The 19825-nt window shown below is 45.6% G+C and overlaps 1 protein-coding gene across 1 annotated transcript; it reads right to left on the minus strand.

The window, feature by feature from the left end:
* Positions 1 to 234: 234 nt before the first annotated feature.
* LOC129401836 (tubby-related protein 3-like) lies at positions 235 to 19215 on the minus strand. The gene is made up of 13 exons (XM_055124741.1): positions 19028 to 19215; positions 15058 to 15109; positions 12107 to 12266; positions 11489 to 11593; positions 9320 to 9451; positions 6449 to 6595; positions 5661 to 5833; positions 4882 to 5070; positions 3989 to 4101; positions 3386 to 3500; positions 3091 to 3214; positions 1406 to 1579; positions 235 to 356 (listed from the first exon to the last, which is right to left on the minus strand). The coding sequence occupies exons 1-13, from the start codon at positions 19213 to 19215 to the stop codon at positions 235 to 237; spliced, it is 1794 nt and encodes a 597-aa protein (XP_054980716.1).
* Between the last annotated feature and the right edge of the window lie 610 nt (positions 19216 to 19825).

Raw genomic sequence — 19825 nt, forward strand, 5'->3', positions numbered from 1 at the left:
AGGAATGGGGACGGATGGCTGGCTTGGGGGCTGCCTGTCACCAGCTGCCATATCTCACCCCCTCCGGTCCCCCAAAACCTACTTGTTCCTAAATTGTCTTCACTGGCCAGGTTGAAAGTAACTTGTTAAAGGAACAAAGTGAACGAAGTGACCTGGAACCGCCTCACCTCCCCTGGTCACTCCACTCACACCATCGCAGTCATAGTCGGGGCGGCCTTGGCCCTCACGAGCCCGTCAGCCTCTGTCAAACCTTGACAGAGCAATGGCAAATGCCTGCAGTGGCGACAGAGGGTAGCTGTATTCCAGCACGAACTGATTCTTGATACCGTGCTCAAGCTGCATGACCACACGGGAAGCTGGGAAGGAAAGACATGAGGCCATTAGGACATGGTGTAGGTAGGCTGGAGAAAAGCCTGTTCTGAAGAGACAAAAACAAAATCTCAGGCTGGAGCCATACGACAGCAGATAGGGCATTTTGCCTTGCACGCGGCAGACCTGATTTAGATCCCTGGCATGCCATAGGGTTCCCCAAGGCCCACCATGTTTGATCCCTGAGAACAAAGGAGTAATCCCCGAGCAGGGCCAAATTTGGCCCAAAAATCAAATAAGAATGAAAAAAAAAACCAAATTCTTCTCTACACATTTATTCATCAGCAGGTTTCTCTGAAATGAGAAACCTGAAAGATGAGCCCAGAGAATCTCTAAATCTCTGCATGCCTCAGCACAAAGCCTCAGAAACTCAAACTAGGAGAGAGCCCAGTGGGGAGAGAATTTTCCTGGCATGCAGATGACCCCAGTTCGATCCCTGGCATCCCATAGGGTCCCATAAGCACCACCAGGAGTGACTCAGTGGAGAGTGTGGAGCAAGGAGGAACCTCTGAGCACTGCTGGGTGTGACCCAAAAAGTAAAAGCAAAAGAGAGAGAGAAAGGAAGGAAGAAAGATAGAAAGAAAGAAAGAAAGAAAGAAAGAAAGAAAGAAAGAAAGAAAGAAAGAAAGAAAGAAAGAAAGAAAGAAAGAAAGAAAGAAAGAAAGAGAAAGAAAGAGAAAGAAAGAAAGAAGGAAGGAAGGAAGGAATAAAGAAGGAAGGAAGGAAAGAAAGAAAGAAAGAAAGAAAGAAAGAAAGAAAGAAAGAAAGAAAGAAAGAAAGAAAGAAAGAAAGAAAGAAAGAAAGAAAGAAAGAAAGATGAAAGGAAGGAAGGAAGGAAGGAAGGAAGGAAGGAAGGAAGGAAGGAAGGAAGGAAGGAAGAAATTCAAACTCTACTGTGAAACGTTCTCATCCCAAAGCAGTCACATCTTTCTAAAACCATCTCCTTCGTGAGTAGAACAATCCATGAGAGAAAAGACCTCCCCCATCTGGAAGACGCTTTCCCTTTTGGCCCATCCAACCCTGACACTGGACTTACGTTCACTTTCCTGAGTAAGTTGAAAAATCTTCTCTGACTCCTCCTTCATCCACTGTGTCTTGAGCTTCCCAAATGGGTTTTTACTGTTTAACTGAATGGCATTGTCCTTAGTTTTTTTTTCTTTTTTGCGAAAAAGTTCTTGAAGGTCTGTGTGAAGGAGAAAACTATGTGAGTCTGAACAAGGAACCATAAGAAATCACTTAAACACTCTGAGGTGCAGAGTAGCACAGGGGAATGGTCTCTTCTATTGAGAACATCAAACAGAACAATGTCAAAAATGAAGCCATTTGGGGGCCAGGGCGAGAGTACAGCGGGTAGGGTGTTTGCCTTGCATGCAGCTGGCCCTGGGCTTGACCCCCAGCATCCCATAGAGTATCCTGAGCACTGCCAGGAGTTATTTCTTCAGTGTAGAGCCTCCAGGATTAACCCCTGAGCAATGCTGAGGGTGACCCAGAAAGCTGGGTGGGGTGGGGGGGCCCGGAAAAAATTAAGCCATTTAAAAATGATAATGGGTTATCTGGCACTTGTCCCTCCAGACTCAATGGTGTCAATTCAACCACTTTCACAAAAGCCCTGAGCAACAGAATTCTTAGTATTTGTTTAGGGCCAGGGAGATGGCTCTGTGGGCTGGAACCCACGTGCTCTTCACACTGGAGCCCCAGATTGGATTTCTGGCACATGGTCCAGACCCCTGCACAAGGAAAAGCAAAAAAAGTTGGATTTGTTTGTGGTGAGGTGAAATAGTGGTGGATACTAAGATTAGGAATGTCAACACTGGTACACACAAATTACCTTAACTATAATACAACTGTAAGGTCTACACTCACACACACACACACACACACACACACACACACTTTTTCTATTCAGCTCTTCTTTTTTTTTTTTTTAATTCAGCTCTTCTGTAGCCTTTGCTGAGCAACTCTGCTCCTATTTACTCTTTTTGACTCAACTGGCACCTGCTCTTCACTCCCCGAGAAGCTTGGAATGATCACTGTCATGCTCTTCGGCTTTTGAAGTCCAAGCACTTTATTTTTCTAGATAGAAAAAATAGAACTTTTTGTTTATTTGTGTTGAAGGCAGGGAATACTATTTTCTTCCTTTTTTTTTTTTTTTTGCTTTTTGGGTTACACCCGGCAATGCACAGAGCTTACTCCTGGCCGGCACTCAGGAATCAGCCCTGGTGGTGCTCAGGGATCCATATAGGATACTGGTGGGAATCGAACCCGAGTCGGCTATATGCAAGGCAAACGCCCTACCTGCTGTGCTATTGCTCCAGCCCAAGACTTTTTTTTTTTTTTTTGCTTTTTTGGTCACACCTGGTGATGCACCAGGGTTAAACCTGGCTCATGCACTCAGGAATCACTCCTGGCAGTGCTCGGGGCCCATATGGGATGCTGGAAATTGAGCCTGGGACGGCCGTGTGCAAGGCAGACGCCCTACCCGCTGTACTATTGCTACAACCCCAAGACTGTTATCTTAACACAATGTGTTGCTCATGTAAAATTGAAATCTTGGTCATGTAGAATTAAAACCACGTGACTATTTAATCTAACAGAAGGAACACTGCTGGAGAGAGAATGCAACAAGCATTCAGAACAAATGAAGGGTCAGCAATCTTCACACACTTTTCTCTAAGGAAGCTTTTGGGGATCATTTTTAGCAGATTTCCAGACAGGCAATACAAATGAAATTATTGAGGTCCTGCTTTGGGGGCCGGGGTGGAAACATTCGAAATATGGAGTGGGAAGGCGGAATGGTGGTGGGCTTGGTGTTGGAATATTCAATGTAGTCAGTTATTGAGGACAGCTTTATAGAAATAAAATAAATTCTAAAAGGGAAAACAATGAACGGTTGGCTACAGAAGAAGAGAGGAAGGAAAGGAGGAGGCATCAGCCTGTTTGAGGGGAATCCACCCAGCGGAGTGGAAGCACAGCAGGACGGCCTGGGGACAGAGGCGGCGCCCAAGGACACACTTACGTAAGTGATGGTCCCGAGCTCCTGCTCTGTGGAGCACTTTTCCGTTGAGTCTCTGCACTGGTTTGGATCCACACTGTTGTTGTAAAGCGTGTACTTGGTCTTCATGAGGTTCGACCTAGAAGCGGGGCACAGAGTCAGGGGGATGGCTTCTGGGGTTCCCCTGCGGGAGCAAACCTGCTGATGTTGGTACAGAATGGGAGTCTCTGCCTCGCTCGTTGCCAAGGAGCCAAACGCTCACCGTCACCTCTTCTTATTCTTAGGAAGTTGTTCACTATGATTTATGGCACTCAACATCCCAACACCAATTCCACCACCATTCCCCCTTCCCACCACCATTATTTCGAATCTTCCCAACAGCACACAAGCCTGCACCAAAGGCAGATCCTAAAGAAGTTCTTTTGTATTGCATTTTATGAGTACTCTGCTAACAATGATCCCCAAAGGTTTCCCTAGAGGAAAGGGGGTGGGGATTGTTGGAGCTTACCCTGGAGACTTGAAGGCCTCGTGGAAGAGACCACTAACATGTGACAGGTTGAACTCTTGTGCTTCCCCCCCCCTAATTTTTTGTCAAAAGAAAAGACATTGATACAAGGTGACTCTCACCGAAGTCTGCCAACGTAATTCAAATCTCCAAAATATAAATCTATAATGTCAGTGGAGATCATGTATTCTGACCTCATACACCTCTTGTACTTTCTAGCTGCAAGGACAAGCATCTGGAAAAAGAAGAAAGCCCTGGTCAACAATGAAATATGCCACCATGTTCCATATTTCAAATGGCTGGTCCCGAGTACGCATTTATCTTTCTTACCTCTTTAAGGAAAATAGCCAGAGAGGCCACGGTAACCCCACACCCACCCAAATCAGGGAAAATGATTAATTTAAATATCCCTTCCCACTGTTTGACTTTCTCTTGGGGGTAGGGGAGGGATGTTGGGCCACACCCAGTGATGCTCAGCGGTTCTTCCTGGCTCTGCACTCAGGAATTAATCCTGGCAGTGCTCAGAGAACAAGCTGGGGTTCTGAGGTTTGAACCTGGATTTGCCCTGTCCAAAAGCCTTTCCCTCTGTACTATCACTCTGGGCCCTAGAACTCGTTCTTTTTCTTTTTTTTTCTTTTTGATTTTTGGGTCACACCCAGCAATACACAGGGTTTACTCCTGACTCTGCACTCAAGAATTACTCCTGGCAGTGCTTGGAGGACCATAGGGATGCTGGGATTAGAAACCAGGTTGGCCGTGTGCAAGGCATGTTCCCTACCCACTGTGTATCATTGCAGCCCCAAAAACTCTTTCCCTTTGGCCGCATAGGAGTAGAAGATTGTGCCTAGTAGCCACAAACTCCAGGAACACAGCACCAGGAACAAATAGTCCCTTCTTCCCACCAGCTGACCTGGGTAATGCCCAGCTGAAGGTCCTCATGAACCCCTCAGCAATCCAAGGCCCCAAAACTCTTCCCTTTGAGGCCCCAATTGAACAGGAAAATCCAGTTTCATACCTTCTGTTCCTTGCTAACTTCCACAAACATAGAGTAGCCGGGGAAGATACTATTAATGTCTCTGATTATCTGACATCTAACAGTGACATTCTGAGGAGCTGGACGGTATGCAAAGTCCTTCCGATGACTCAGAGATGCCCACAGTGCCTTCAATTCTGGAATGGCTGTCTCGAAGGACTCAGTCAAACCCTGAGGGAAGCAGCATCCATGAGCATTCGGGGCACTGAAAAGAAAACCTCAAACTCTTCAAGAAACACTTCATCCACAAAATAATGGACTGGGTTGCTGCCATGCTTTCATTTCCAAGACATGGTAAAAGGAAATACCGAAAGGCATGAGAAGTTACTGAATAGAGAGTGATGAGAGATGAGAAGTGGATCCATGTCAGTTGGAGACAAGAAAGAAGAGGGAGGGGCTGGAGCAATAGCACAGCGGGTAGGGCATTTGCCTTGCACACAGCCGACCCGGGTTCAATTCCCAGCATCCCATATGGTCCCCTGAGTACCGCCAGGGGTGATTCCTGAGTGCAGAGCCAGGAGTAACCACTGTGCATAGCCAGGTGTGACCCAAAAAGCAAAAAAAAAAAAAAAAAAAAGAAAGAAGAGGGAAAGAGGGATCGTGACTCTGGAGCCTAGATTTGAGCTGAAGTCTTAGGAAGGTGGAGCAGTGACTAATGGCATTAAAACTCTGAAGCTAGGGCTGTGAGACAGTCCCCTTGTTTCCCCGTTTCTGCAGAACTGAACTTCTCATTTAACCAGAGACATTTCGGGTCTACGTACCTTGGCCGACATCAGGCTGGCTGTACCCTCAGGTTTCTCCACCTTGGATAAGGATAAAGATCTTTTGAGAATAACTTCTGTAGATTCTTGATCTTCCTTGTCTTCCTCCTCACTGTCTGTGATCACCTGGGCTGCAATAGGTGTCAGAGAAAATATTTCAATGGCTGCAAAGTCTGATGAAAAATGAAAATCTCTGAACTAAAGACATCATTAAAATCTTTCTGGCCCTCTCAGCATCTATCCAGAGGTTGACAACTATTGTCACAGTCGTACTCAGAGACGTGTTGCTGGCTCGCCCCTGTCCCACCACCTGGAAGTGTAATTCTACTTTTTCTCTGCTTATTTTTTCTCACACACCACGCTGGAACAGGTGAGGTTCCAACCCATCTCAGGCTTAGTTCTGCTTCCAGAATGCCCCTCTCAATTCTTTCTTTTTTTTGTTTTTGATTTTTGTTTTTGTTTTCCTATTCTGGGACATCCCTGGAAGTGCTCAGGGCTCCCTCTTAGCTCTGCACTCAGAGATCATCCCCTGAAAGCACTGGGGAACCATAGGTGGTGCGAGGGATCAACCCCAGGTCCGCTGCATACCAAGCAAGCACCCAACCTACTCTATACTATTGCTCCAGCCCCGCCTTCAAATTCATTCTTTAGGATACCGGATCATTATCTACGGTCCACTTCTGATAGCCTTTCTCAGCTGAAAACCCCAAGTTGGAGGCCAGAAGAGAAAGCTCAATGGGCTGCAACACATGTGGGGGACCCGGGTTCAATCTCTTTCCTGTCCTTACCATGTATGTTAAAAAACTTCTTAGAAGTAAGTTTCACGGGTCGTTTCTCCTCAACGTGTCCATCAATTTCGTGTACAGTGGATAGAGATTCCAGAGATGGGGTAGAAGTTTTGGGGACCAAATCCTTATGATGTGAGCCAGCAACATCTAGGAGCCAATAAAGAAAACCAAGGGAACAATGAGTTGGTATGTTGCTGGGCTATTCAGATACACGTGAGACTTAAAACCACCAAATCCTTTTACTTCTTATCCTCCTGTAATAGTAACAAAAGAATGGTGTTCAGTGAGTGAAATTTTACTAACATAAAGCATTCTCTTTTTTTATAGTTCTTTTTTTTATTGAATCACCATGAGATAAGTTACAAGTTTCCATGTTTGAGTTTCACTCATACAATGATCAAACATCCCTCCCTCCCCCAGTGCACATTCTCTACCACGAAAGTCCCCAGTAAACCCCCTCTTTCCAGCCCTCCCCCTGCCTCCATGGCAGATATCTTCCTCCATAATCTCTCTCTGCTAACATAAAATTCTTGATGTTGGGCCAGAGTGATAATTCAGCAGGTAAAGCTCTTGTCACCTTGCACTGGCCAACCCAGGTTCATTCTTCGACATCCTATAGGGTCCCGTGAGCACCAGCTGGAGGAATTCCTGAGGGCAGAACCAGGAGGAACCCTTCAGCATTGATGGGGATGGGTAAAATTAAAAATCCCTATTTGGTGTAGTCTGTCTCCAGCCACACCACAGTCTGATGCATCCTACAAATCTGTCAAGCACATAGCGTTGGACGTCTGATTTGTAAACATTTGCGCTGAGGGGGTTCGGGGTTGGGTAGAGGACCCACAACCGTTTAGGGCTTCCTCCTGGTTCTACCTTCAGGGATCATTCTTGATGGTGTTCAGGGCATCCTCTGGAGTGTGCTGGGGATATCAATCCCGAGTGGTCACCCATATGCCAAGCTCCCCACCTCCTGTGATATCCCTCTGACTCTACAATGACATTCTTTGGCCCAGGCTAACAGCCTCATGAGCAGTAAGATGTAGGACTTATTTGTTAGCATTGTTTAGAACTGAGTGTCCTAGCTGTAAAGTAAGAAACTCCAAGGTACAGGAACTCCTGATTGTTACGTGTTTAAAATGCATTGGGTTGACAGGTGTCAGGAGCTGCCGTTCAATGTCAAACTCCAGTTTCTTCCACAGCAGGTGGCTCCATGCATCCTTCCAGGTTCAGCCGAATCCCCAGCTTCTTCTGACATCTTTCTTTGCCCTTTCCCCCTCACCTCTTAAACCTGAAAGCTTTGTAACTTTCCACATGGTGATTCAATAAAAGAATAAAATAAAAGAAAAGAAAAAGAAAAATACATAAGACATTATAAAAAAAATCTTTCTCACCTTCTAAGGGTCTTTCCAAATGCCGCCAACTGTTGTCACAGTCAGACTCAGAAACACACTGCTGGCTCACCCCGTCCCACCATCTGGAAGCGTAATTCTACTTTTTCTCTGCTTATTTTTTTCTCACACACCACACTGGAACAGAGCTCAGATTAGGAGCCAACCCCTCTCTGGCTTAGTTCTGCTTCCAGAATGCTCCTCTCAAATCATTCTTGTTTTTGTTTTTGTTTTTTTGTTTTGTTTTTTCCTATTCTGGGACATCTCTGGAAGTGCTCAGGGCTCCCTCTTAGCTCTGCACTCAGGGATCATCCCCTAAGCGCATTGGGGAACCATAGGTGGTGTGATGGATCAACCCCAGATCAACTGTATACCAAGCAAGCACCCAAACTACTGTATACTAATGCACTGGCCCCTCCTTCAAATTCATTCTTTAGGATACAGGGTCATTTGTCTATGGTCCACTTCTGATAGCTTTTCTCAGCTGAAAACCCCAAGTTGGAGGCCAGAAGTGAAAGCTCAAGGGGCTGCAATGTATGTGGGAGACCCAGGTTTGACCTCTTTCTTGTCCTTACTGTGTATGTTAAAAAACTTCTTAGTAAGTTTCACGGGTCGTTGCTCCTCGACATGTCCATCAATTTCGTGTACAGTGGAAAGAGATTCCAGAGACATAGTAGAAGTTTTTGGGACCAAATCCTTATGATGTGAGCCAGCAACATCTAGGAGCCAATGAAGAAAACCAAGGGAACAATGATTTGGTATGTTGCTGGGCGATTCAGATTCATGTGAGAATTAAAACCACCAAATCCTTTTACTTCTTATCCTCCTGTAATAGTAACAAAAGAATGGTGTTCAATGAGTGAAATTTTACTAACATAAAACATTCTCTTTTCTTTTACATTCCTTTTTTCATCCTTCCAGTTTCAGGCGGATCCCCAGCTTCTTCTGACATCTTTCTTTGCCCTTTCCCTCTGCCCGGGAGTGGAATTCTATTTCCTCCCTCTTGGCTCTTCCACCACCTGGCAGTGAAATTCTACTTTTCTCTGCATGTTTTTTTTTTCTCACACACAACACAAGAACAGAGCTCAGGTTAGGAGCCAAACCATCTCTGGGTTAATTTTGCTTCCAGGCTTGCTCCTCTCAATTCATTCTTGTTTTCACTTTTTCCTTTTATGGGACATCCCTGGAAGTGCTCAGGGCTCCCTCTTAGCTCTGCATTCAAGGATCATCCCTGAATGCATTGGGAACCATAGGTGGTTCGAGGGATCAACCCCAGGTCTGCTGCATACCAAACAAGCACCCAACCTACTGCATACTATTGCTCTAGACCCTCCCAATTCATTCTGTAGGGTACAGGGTCATATGTTTATGGTCCACCTCTGATAGCCTTTCTCAGCTGAAAGCCCCAAGTTGGTGTCCAGAGAGAAAGATTAACTGCTGCAATGCATGTGGAATGCATCTGGTTCAATCTCTCTCTTGTTCTTACCGTGTATGTTAAAAAACTTCTTAGAACGAAGATTCCTTAGGCAGCGTTCCTCATTCCATTCATCAATCTCCTCTACAGTGACAGAAGAGTCCTGAGATGAGACAGGAAGTTCCATGTTTGTGCCAACAGCATCTATGGAGCAAAAAAGAAAAAAGAAAACCCAGGGAACAATGAGTTGGTAAGTCGTTGTGCGATCAGATATAGTTGAGAATTAAGAACCACCAAACTATTTCATTTCTCTTTCTGTAATAGAAACAGAGGAAAGGGGTTCACTAAAAGAAATTTTACTAACATAAAGCATTCTTGACTTTAGGCCAGAGTGATATAATATGGCAGGGAAGGCTGTTGTTAACTTGCACGTGGTCAACCCAGCTTCATTCCTCGACATCCTATGGGGTCCCCGGAACACCACTTGGAGGAATTCCTGAGTGTGGAGCCAGGAGGAACCCCTGAGCATTGCTGAGTATGGCTAAAATTAAAAATCCATGCTTGGTGTTGTACTTTAGAAACTTAACCCCAAGAAAATATGGTTGTTACTCCAGAGTTCATATCCTCCATGCTGTTTCCAGAGCTCGGCCACACTGCAGCCTGATGGCCCCTACCAATATGTCAAGCACATATGGTTTGACATCCGATGCCTTTGTAAAGATTTAGGGGTTGTGGGGGTGAGTGGAACCACAACCTGCAGTGTTCAGGGCTTACTCCTGGCTCCGCACTCAGAGATTATTCTTGGCAGTGCTCAGGGCATCATCTGGAGTGTGCTAACCCAGGTTGGCCACATGCACGGCAAACTGCCTACCTGCTGTATTATCCCTCTGGTCCCTCAATAACATTCTTTGGCCCAGGATAACATCCTCATTAGCAGTAGGACCTAGGACATATTTGCATCTTTCTTTTCCTTTGAAGAAGTTTGATTCGATCACCGTGAAAAATGTGAGCTACAGTTACAAACTTGCATGATTACATTTCAGTCACACAATGCTCGAGCACCCATCCTTCTACTAGTGCCCATTTTCCACCACCATTGTTCCAGTGTCCCACCTGCCGCCCTCACCCCATCCCACTCCCTGCCTCTGTGGCAGGTGCCATCCTCCCTTCTCTCTAATTTTGGAATCAGCATCTTTTAGAACTGAGTATCCTATCTGTAAAATAAGAAACTCCAAGGTACAGGAACTCCTGATTGTTACATGTGTGAAATCCATGGTGTTGTAGAGATCAAGGAGCTGCCTTTCAATGTCAAACTTCTAAATTCCACAGCAGGTGCCTCGTGCATCCTTCCAGGTTCAGCCAAATCCCCAGGTTGTTCTGACTTCTTTCTTTGCCCTTTCCCCCTGCCTGGCCATCAAATTCTATTTCCTCCCTCCTGACCCTTCCCTACACCATGCTGTAGACCTGTAGAATGCAGGTGGTCACCCAAACCATCCCTGGAGTACTTACTCTGCATCCAGACTCACTCCTCCAAACTCGCTCTTTATGCTTCAGGGCAATTTGTCTAGAGCCCAGCTCTGTTCTCCTTTCTCAGATGAGAATCCCACACAACAGGTCAAAGAAAGAGCTCAATGGGCTGCATCACACCAGGGAGAGCCAGATTCCACCTCTTGCACCACAAGGTTCCCAGAGAGGACCATTGAGGGTGACTCCCAGGCACTGGACCAAGAGTGAGCCCTGAGCACACTTGGGTGTCAAAATCTCACGACCCTCCACCCCACACAAAATAAGAATAGCACTGTATGGCTCTAAACGAAACAAAAAAGAGTCAAATGCCATAGCTAATGCTGCTGATAGTTTTGATTTGGTTTCATTTCCTTATGTGTCTTGAATAATAGGAAAACATTGTTGGCAGTGAACAATTTACCCCACAGAAGCCAAAATGCCCGATGCTGTCACCTGTTAAATCCTAAGCTGCATGACACACAATTTGCACTCACCCAAAGATATTTTCTTTTTCATTTATTTTATCCAAAGACAAAAGTCAAGGACTGGATCATGGGTGAGGCCTTGCACCCAACCAACTCGGGTCAGCATATCCTCCCCCACACGGCCAGGGGAGGTCCCTGAGCACAGTAGATGTGTCTCAAAAATCCAACACCTACATTCCACGCCCCGCCAAGATGTCAAAGAGAAGGTGACATGTGACCACGTCTGTCTGCAAGTCTTTCCTGTCCTCACCAATTGCAGTGCTCGTCCCAGCAGAAGTGTTTAGGGGGATTGCAGGAAGTTCTGAGTTTGGATCCTCTTTGTTGGGCCTCGTGGTGGCAACAGGGTCGACAGCGCCTAGAAGTGAAAGGAAAGGAAAACCAAAGGAAGAATGAGCTTTTCTTTCACGAGCGGTGTGGATGCGCCCGCTTCTCTTCTACCTGTCATGGTTTCACAGGCATAGTGTTCACTCTACTACATTTTACTAATGCAGAAGACATGATGTTGTACTTTAGAAACCTAACACCAAGAACACTCAGTTAGATGGGGGCTGGAACGATAGTACAGGGGGTAAGATGCTTGTTTTGCATGCAGCAAACCAAAGTTCGATTCCCAATATCCCATGGGGTCCCCAGAGCACTGAGCACAGAACCAGGAATAACTCCTGAGCCACCGCAGGGTGTGACCAAAGAAAAAGTTAAAAAAAAAAAAGGAGAGAGAAAAAGAAAACATCTCCCACTGATGAGTCCACTTCTTTATTCTAGCTCACATGTGGTTTATATGATGCCAACACTGGCCCCTTGGTCCCTTCTCCCCCCTTCCCTTATGGCTTGGAAACTGCCCCCAAAAGGATGAGCTGTGAACACACACCAGGCAGGATGAAATCGGTGGCGGGAGGAGAAGATGACCTCAGATGGAATCGATGCTCCCCAGTTCTCTGCTTTGCAAGAGGAAGTCCGATAGCAGGATTAGGCCGAATTATCCTTGGATCCAGGACTTTGCGCCTCTGCCTTTTCTCCAATAGTTCTCTCTGGGGGGGTGGAAAGATGTGTTATTAGACTCAGGAAAGTGAGGGGAAGAACTGCTACTTCAAAGTAGGAGTTTCTCGATCACAAAATGCCTTCCAAATGATCGCTCCTCTTTTCAGCCAATGGATAAGCAAGGCCTGGGGAAGGCGAGTCCAGGCCTGGATCTACATTGATTATCTGTAAAGATCTATTTTGAAGTCTGATAAAATACATTTCTCGACAAACTGTGATTGTGGCTTAAGTCTGCTGAAAAGACAGAGTATCACTGTATCACTGTCATCCCATTGCTCATCGATTTGCTGGAGTGTGCACCAGTAACATCTCCATTGTGAGACTTCTTGTTACTATTTTTGACATATCAAATATGCCCCGGGGAGCTTGCCAGTCTCTGCTGTGTGGGTAAGATACTCTCGGTAGCTTGTCGGACTCTCCAAGAGGGGCAGAGGAATCGAACCTACGTCAACTGCGTGCAAGGCAAACGCCCAACCTGCTGTGCTATCGCTCTAGCCCAAGACACAGAGCAATGATGATTATTATCAAATCAGGCTGACAAATTTCGAATTTAAGTATATTGGTCAGGGATGTGGCTCAGGTGCAAGCCTTGCAACACCAAATAAATGACTTAAGTAGAAATAGAAACACATTTTGTCCGGATCTACTTTCGGCACACCTCTCCCATCCCAAGCGATTCCTTTCCTCCAACCATCATTGACTTCTTCTCTATTCCAGCTGCCTTCTCCCCCAGCTCATGAGGCAGGCGACCAACCATGGAGTAATATTCCTGGCCCTTGTCTGTCCTGTGCTTGGGTGTCAATCTCATGTTATTTTATATTCCACAAAGCAGTGCTGTCATTCTATGTCTGTCCCTCTCTTTCTGACTCATTTTTTTCTGACTCATTTCACTTAGCATGATAACAATATTTCTTTCGTTCTCTCTTTCTTTCCTTCTTTTCTTTCTTTCTTTCTTTCTTCCTTTCCTTCTTTCTTTTTTCTTTCTTCTTTCTTTCTTTCTTTCTTCTTTCTTTCTTTCCTTCTTTTTCTTCCTTCCTCCCTCCCTCCCTCCCTCCCTTCCTTCCTTCCTTCCTTCCTTCCTTCCTTCCTTCCTTCCTTCCTTCCTTCCTTCCTTCCTTCCTTCCTTCCTTCCTTCCATCCTTCCTTCCTCCTCCCCGCTCCCTCTCTCCCTCCCTCCCTTCTTTCTTTCTTTCTTTCTTTCTTTCTTTCTTCTTCTTTCTTTCTTTCTTTCTTTCTTTCTTTCTTTCTTTCTTTCTTTCTTTCTTTCTTTCTTTCCTTCTTTTCTTTCATTCTTTCCTTCTTTCTTTCCTTCTTTTTCTTCCTTCCTTCCTCCCTCCCTTCCTTCCTCCCTTCCTTCCTTCCTTCCTTCCTTCCTTCCTTCCTTCCTTCCTTCCTTCCTTCCTTCCTTCCTTCCTTCCTTCCTTCCTCCTCCCCACTCCCTCCCTCCCTCCCTCCCTCCCTCCTTCCCTCCCTCCCTCCCTCCCTTCTTTCTTTCTTTCTTTCTTTCTTTCTTTCTTTCTTTCTTTCTTTCTTTCTTTCTTTCTTTCTTTCTTTCTTTCTTTCTTTCTTTCTTTCTTTCTTTCTTTCTTTCTTTCTTTCTTTCTTTCTTTCTTTCTTTCTTTCTTTCTTTCTTTCTTTCTTTCTTTCTTTCTTTCTTTCTTTCTTTCTTTCTTCCTTTCTTTCTTTCTTTTTCTCTTTTGGGTCACACCCAGCAATGTTCAGGGGTTCCTCCTGGCTCTGCATTCAGGAATCACTCCTGGCAGTGCATGGGGGATGGTAGGGGATGCTGGGGATTAAACTCGGGTCAGCTGCGTGCAAGGCAAATGCCCTACCCACTGTACTATTGCTCCAGCCCCCAATATGAACATTTATTATCCTTTTTCTAGTTGTCTTTACTTTTTTCCTTTTGCAATTAGAAGGGGGAAAACATTCTATCCTCAGTTGTATTTTTTTAAACTAGTGCTCTTCATGAAAGTTACCTGATCTGTAAAAGAACTCCATGATGCTTAACATGTGGTACTCCAGCAGCTAACATTATTATAACTAATGATGTATAGAAATATTTACATTAAAAATCATGCTTTTGAACTCTGCCTTTGTGGTGTATGAAATGTTTCTCCTATTTTTCACTGGGATATAGGTGTAAAGATGGTGCAACTCACTGTTGGCTCAGGTCATTTTCATGTTTTCACTCAAAATACACAGTTTATCTGGGTCAGGGAAATCGCTCAAGTGGTAGAATACACACCTCGCTCTCTGAGGCCCTGAGTTCCATCTCCCACATTTGCACGGGTCCCAAAGCACCATCAGGTATAGCCCTGGCAGCCCCCAAATTCTAATGGAGTGTAGCCCAGGTGAAAGAAATATCAGTGGGCCAGAATGATAGTCTAACGAGGAGGGCACTTACCTTGCACGTGGCTGAGCCGGGTTTGATTTCAGACAATCGCTGGGTTTGGCCCAAATATTCTTTTTAAGTATTTGCAGTAATTATTATAATAGGAATACAACATGAACATGTTTTGAATTCTCCTGATTATAATAGGAACATAACATGAACATGCTTTGAATTCTTTTAAAATATTCTGAGAACTTGCAGTGATTTCATCACTTGATGCCCTCCCAGTCCACTGACCTTCTCAGATCCCAGCGACTCAATTAGACATACTGACTCCAGACAGGCCAACTCTGTCCCAGCATCTTTCCCTGACCCCATCAGAGCCTCAGTCATCAGCATCCATTTAGCAGATCATGGAACCGATTCCGAAAGAGCGAGCTGCTTACCTGATGGTCCAATATCTGCTGGAGCTCCTGAAGACACACATCTCGGTTCTCACTGGAGAAGAAGAAAGCAAGTCACTGAAAATCCCCAGGAAACTGTGTCAGTTCCCACCTCTCCCTGGGTCCTGGCTCCTGGAGCCGTTCATTCTGCCCAAGGGAAGCTGCAGATGCAGACGCCCTCATGCTGAGTGCTGGTGATCTCGGCACTTCACTGGTTGGTTGGTTGGTTTTCCAGGCCAGACCTGCCAGTGCTTTGAGGTCGCCCCCAAGGGATTGAACCCAGGTCGGCCCCGTGCAAGGCAAATGCCCAACTCACTGCACTGTCGCTCCAGCCCCTGAAAACTCATTTTTGTAAATGAGAATAGGCATTCTCTATATTATGTTAAATGATTCAAATTCCTTTATTTACATAGATTAAAATCTTATAGCAACCTAGCATCACATTGAACTGTAATTGATTTATTTTGTGACAGTTCCTTTTGCCATTCCTCTAAGTTGTGTTGGAGCAAGGAATCCGTAGTCAATTGATTATGATTTCACTTAAGGGGGCAGGTGGGAAGGGTGGGACGGAAATAGGGGACATCACTAGGGAGAAGGTTACAGTGGTGGTACTGGTGTTGGAACACTGTATACTTGAAACAACTGTATTAGGAGCAAACTTGTAAGTCATGGTGTTTTATTAAAATTATATTTTAAGAATCAAAATAGAATCAAATAAAAAATAATTTTTTCTACATTTGTAAAGAACTGTACAATAAAGGTTAAAAATTATAATTTTTACCAGAATACTCTGCTATTAATGCTATTATTATTATTATACATATTAATACAATGGAAGGTAGCCTGATTTTGGATTTGGTTTGGGGAGTCACACCTGGAGGTACTCAGGGTTAGTCCTGGCTCTGCACTGAGGAATCACTCCTGGCAGGCTCTGGAATATATGGAATAGCAGGAATCGAACGTGGGTCAGCTACATGCAAGGCAAGTGGCTTTCCCACTGTACTATCGCTTCAGCCCTGAAAGTGACCTATTTTAAAAACATGCATGGTTCGTTCATGGAATAAATATATATATATTTACATATATATAATGTATAAAAGTAATATCCAAGAGTTGCATGTCCTTCTCTCCCAGAGGAGAGCCTAACATGACACTGGCCATAACCATGCTGCCAGACCCCAAGCCAGGCTGTTTCATTCAGGGCTCCCCAGAGGGGGCGGGGGAGTCCCCCAAGGGACCCAGCCCCAGCAGCCAAAAATGTCCAGAAACAACTGCCGCTCTGCTCACAGCCCCTCTCCACACGCTCGGGGCAAGCCTCACGCATGAGTGAAACTATTCCTGGACCACACGGCTGCATTTGCAACTGCGCAACACTTCGAACCACACACCACCAAGAGTACTCCAAGAGTACTGCACCACACTTGATGGGGTTCAAAGTAAGAGGCAACTAATCTTAGAGGGAAATAGGATAACACTGTAAAAATAAATATGTAGGATAACATTGGTTTGTCCTTTCTGCCCTGCCACAGGGAACTTAGGTTTACTCGGCTACTCCCATCACAGTGCTCCCATTCCTCTGTGTTTCCTTGTAACCTCAATTTTTATTTATTTATTTGCTTTTAGGGTCACACCCGGCGATGCACAGGGGTCACTCCTGGCTCTGCACTCAGGAATTACCCCTGGCGGTGCTCTGCTTTGGGGCAGGGGTTGGGGTTCAGGATGGAAACATCCGAAATATGTTGGTGGGAAGGTGCAACAGGAGTGAGATAAGTGTTTGAATATTAGCTGTAATCAAATATTGTGAACTACTTTATAAAATAACAAAAATAACAAAAAAACCCACTCAATCATGTGAAGTAGTTCTCAAGTAGTTCTTAACATTCTCAAGCATTTCTCTCTTCAGGAAAAGTTGGCAGTCGGGGATGTTGGACCACATCTGGCAGTGCTCAGGCTATTCCTAACATGGTGCTCAGAAGGACTCAAGAATAAGATGTGGGCCGGATAATCTCATCAACAGCAACGATCCAGAGTCTCATTGTCTTTCTCTCTTGGAAAACGGCATAAAACAACACAAGCCCTAGCCATGCTGCTGGACCTGGGCACCAAGCTGCTTCATTCAGGGTACCCGGGAGTGGGCGGGTGAGGCCCCTCCCCGCCCCAAGGGACCCAGCCCTGGCCACTAAAATCCTGGACTGCGCCGCCACACAATATCACACACCTCACACCACTCATATTCCATAAGTAGCACACCACATTAGATGGGGGTTAATTTCACAACATATTAATAATCTCTTATAGAGGCATTAATGGCCCTTGGGTGAAATACAATAATCTACACGCACTCTCCCCTAACGAAAGCTTTTGGGAGCATTTTCAGTGGTTCATTCATAACAAATAATAGAAATTAAACTATTTCGGTTCTGCTTTGGGGCAGAGGTTGGGGTTGGGGATGGAAACATCTAAAATATGGTGGCAGGAAGGTCTAATGGTGGTGATATTGGTGTTCAAATATTAAGTGTAATCAGATATTGTCAACAACTGTATAAATGTAACATAAGATTTTTAAAAAATAAATAGTTTTTATAAAAAGAATCAGATGTGCACTAATTGGTCCTTAGTGATTTATTTTCTGTTCCTTCTATTTGCCGTTCTCAAAGTTTTGTTGTAATAAACAATATAAAGTAAAATGCTTGAAACAAGTAACTATTTTCTACCCCGAGCCTTTCTGCATTTTATTTTGATCCCATACTGGGGAGCAGGGGTTGTGCCCAGTAGGGTCACCCTCTCCAGAAAACTCCCGAGGTACGGTCCAAAGGTGCACTTTAGTATTCAACTTCAGTGTTGGGGGCCACCAGGGTTGGTGCTTCTGACGTCACACTCAGCGGTGCTGACACGGGGAGGGAGTAATAAAGGGAGCCCGCGTTGGAAGTTGGGGTCTTTTGACAGCATGGCCGCACCCCAGCCCGTTGAGCCATTACCCAGGCGCATGGCGACGTTTCAAACCCATTTCAGGGGCTGGAGCGTTAGCCCAGCGGGTAGGGCGTTTGCCTTGTACGCGGCCCACCCGCGTTCCATTCCCAGCATTCCATACGGTCCCCTGAGCACTGCCAGGAGTCATTCCTTAGTGCATGAGCGAGAAGTAACCCTGTGCATCACCGGGTGTGACCCCCCCCCAAAAAAAAACCCATTTCAAATTCAAACATAAACCAAGTTATCAGCATTCATTTTAGGCGTTAAGAATGTATTTGCTACAGTTGAAACAGTATTGAAACTTCTCCCCTGAGTCAAATGAGGATACAAGACACACCGTTTACCTTAAATCCAGACATCCCGATTAAAAAAGAAAAAGTTGACATCAACGCACTAGAGTAGGGAAGCAAGCTGGGCTCTGGGCTCCAGAATCACGACTAAGTTAAATCATTAAGTTAAAAATAACCCAAGTGAAATTCTAATAAACTGACAACGTTTTAATATGATGTCACTCAATTCCCCTCCCCTACCCCCCATGAAGTCGTCATAAACAACAAATTGACAAACACGTCTCTGAATTGGAAATTTCTCAGGTTCTCGCTTTCTCAAATGACAGGTGGGACACCGTTGGGTAGAGCATGACAAAAAAGATTACCCCCAAAAAATTTTTAATTAAATAAAATTTTTTTTAAAAAAAGAGGCTCCCTAACTCGGGGCATCGAGCACTGTGAACCAGACAGTTTTGAGCAGGAGATAATTGCTGGACAGGCGAGAAACGGGCGTTTCACCCTGGGTTATCAGTTTCAAATCTGGCACCTGCCTTCCTCAGCAAAAGCATTTCAGACACACACCCCTCCCTGGGAGACTGACCCTGACCCAAGGGTGGCTCTACCTGGACTTGGGGAGCAGGGCCAGGAGCTGTCAGAAGTAAACTCCCCGAGAGTTTCTCAGTGAAGACCCGAACCCAATCCCTAATGTCGGCGGTATAGACGCCTCTACCAACCGGGTCCACACCGCGTTGGTCACCAGCCACCAAATCCGACTCGCCCCCCAGAACTTCTCCCTTTCCTCCTCCTGGCCCACTTCAGGCGAGAGCAGCCCCCATCCTGCTGACCTCTCATCTGGGGATTCTTGGGATTCCTGGGAGGCTCGGGGTGCTCGGGATTCACTGTGCAATTGCCTAGACCTCATCCTCGCGATTCAGAGCCCAAGACTAACTGCTTGGATAGAGAGACAGGCAATGAGCCAAACCCCGCTCCAGGGCCAAAAAACACCAACGGACACGCCTCCTATTGGTCCACGTGGTGCCCCGCTTCTTTCGCATTGGCTGTTGCTAAGGCCCATCATCGCGCGGACCAGTTTCTAGGGGCGGGCCAAAGGCGCCTGCTCCTAAGCCAGGAAACCTTTCTGCTCTTACCACCAACTGTCACTGGGGCTGGCTCCAGCCACCAGCATCTCTTCTCTATCCTTAGAAGCTGACAGTTAGGCAACGGGCCCTGTGCTTCGTCATCGGAGCTAGTCCTCCAATGCCTGTTTGTAAGCCTTTCCGCATGTTTTCCAAAGCCCAGAATAAATACCCAGACCTTGGCTCTAATTTATTACGGGGCCTCAGTGGAACCTGTATACCAGAGTTTTAGGAAGAAAGATCAACCTTAGGACATTTGAAGTTTAAGTTTAACTAACAAGAGATCTGCTTAGGGTTCCATAAGATCCACCTGCCACATTTGTATCTGGGGGTTGATCACTTCCTCATTGAGGAACTTTCTACAAGACTTGCTGTGCACGTGGCCAGCCCGGGACT

This window comes from Sorex araneus, chromosome 2 (genome assembly GCF_027595985.1).
Source record: "Sorex araneus isolate mSorAra2 chromosome 2, mSorAra2.pri, whole genome shotgun sequence".
In the NCBI taxonomy this organism is placed as follows: Eukaryota; Metazoa; Chordata; class Mammalia; order Eulipotyphla; family Soricidae; genus Sorex; species Sorex araneus.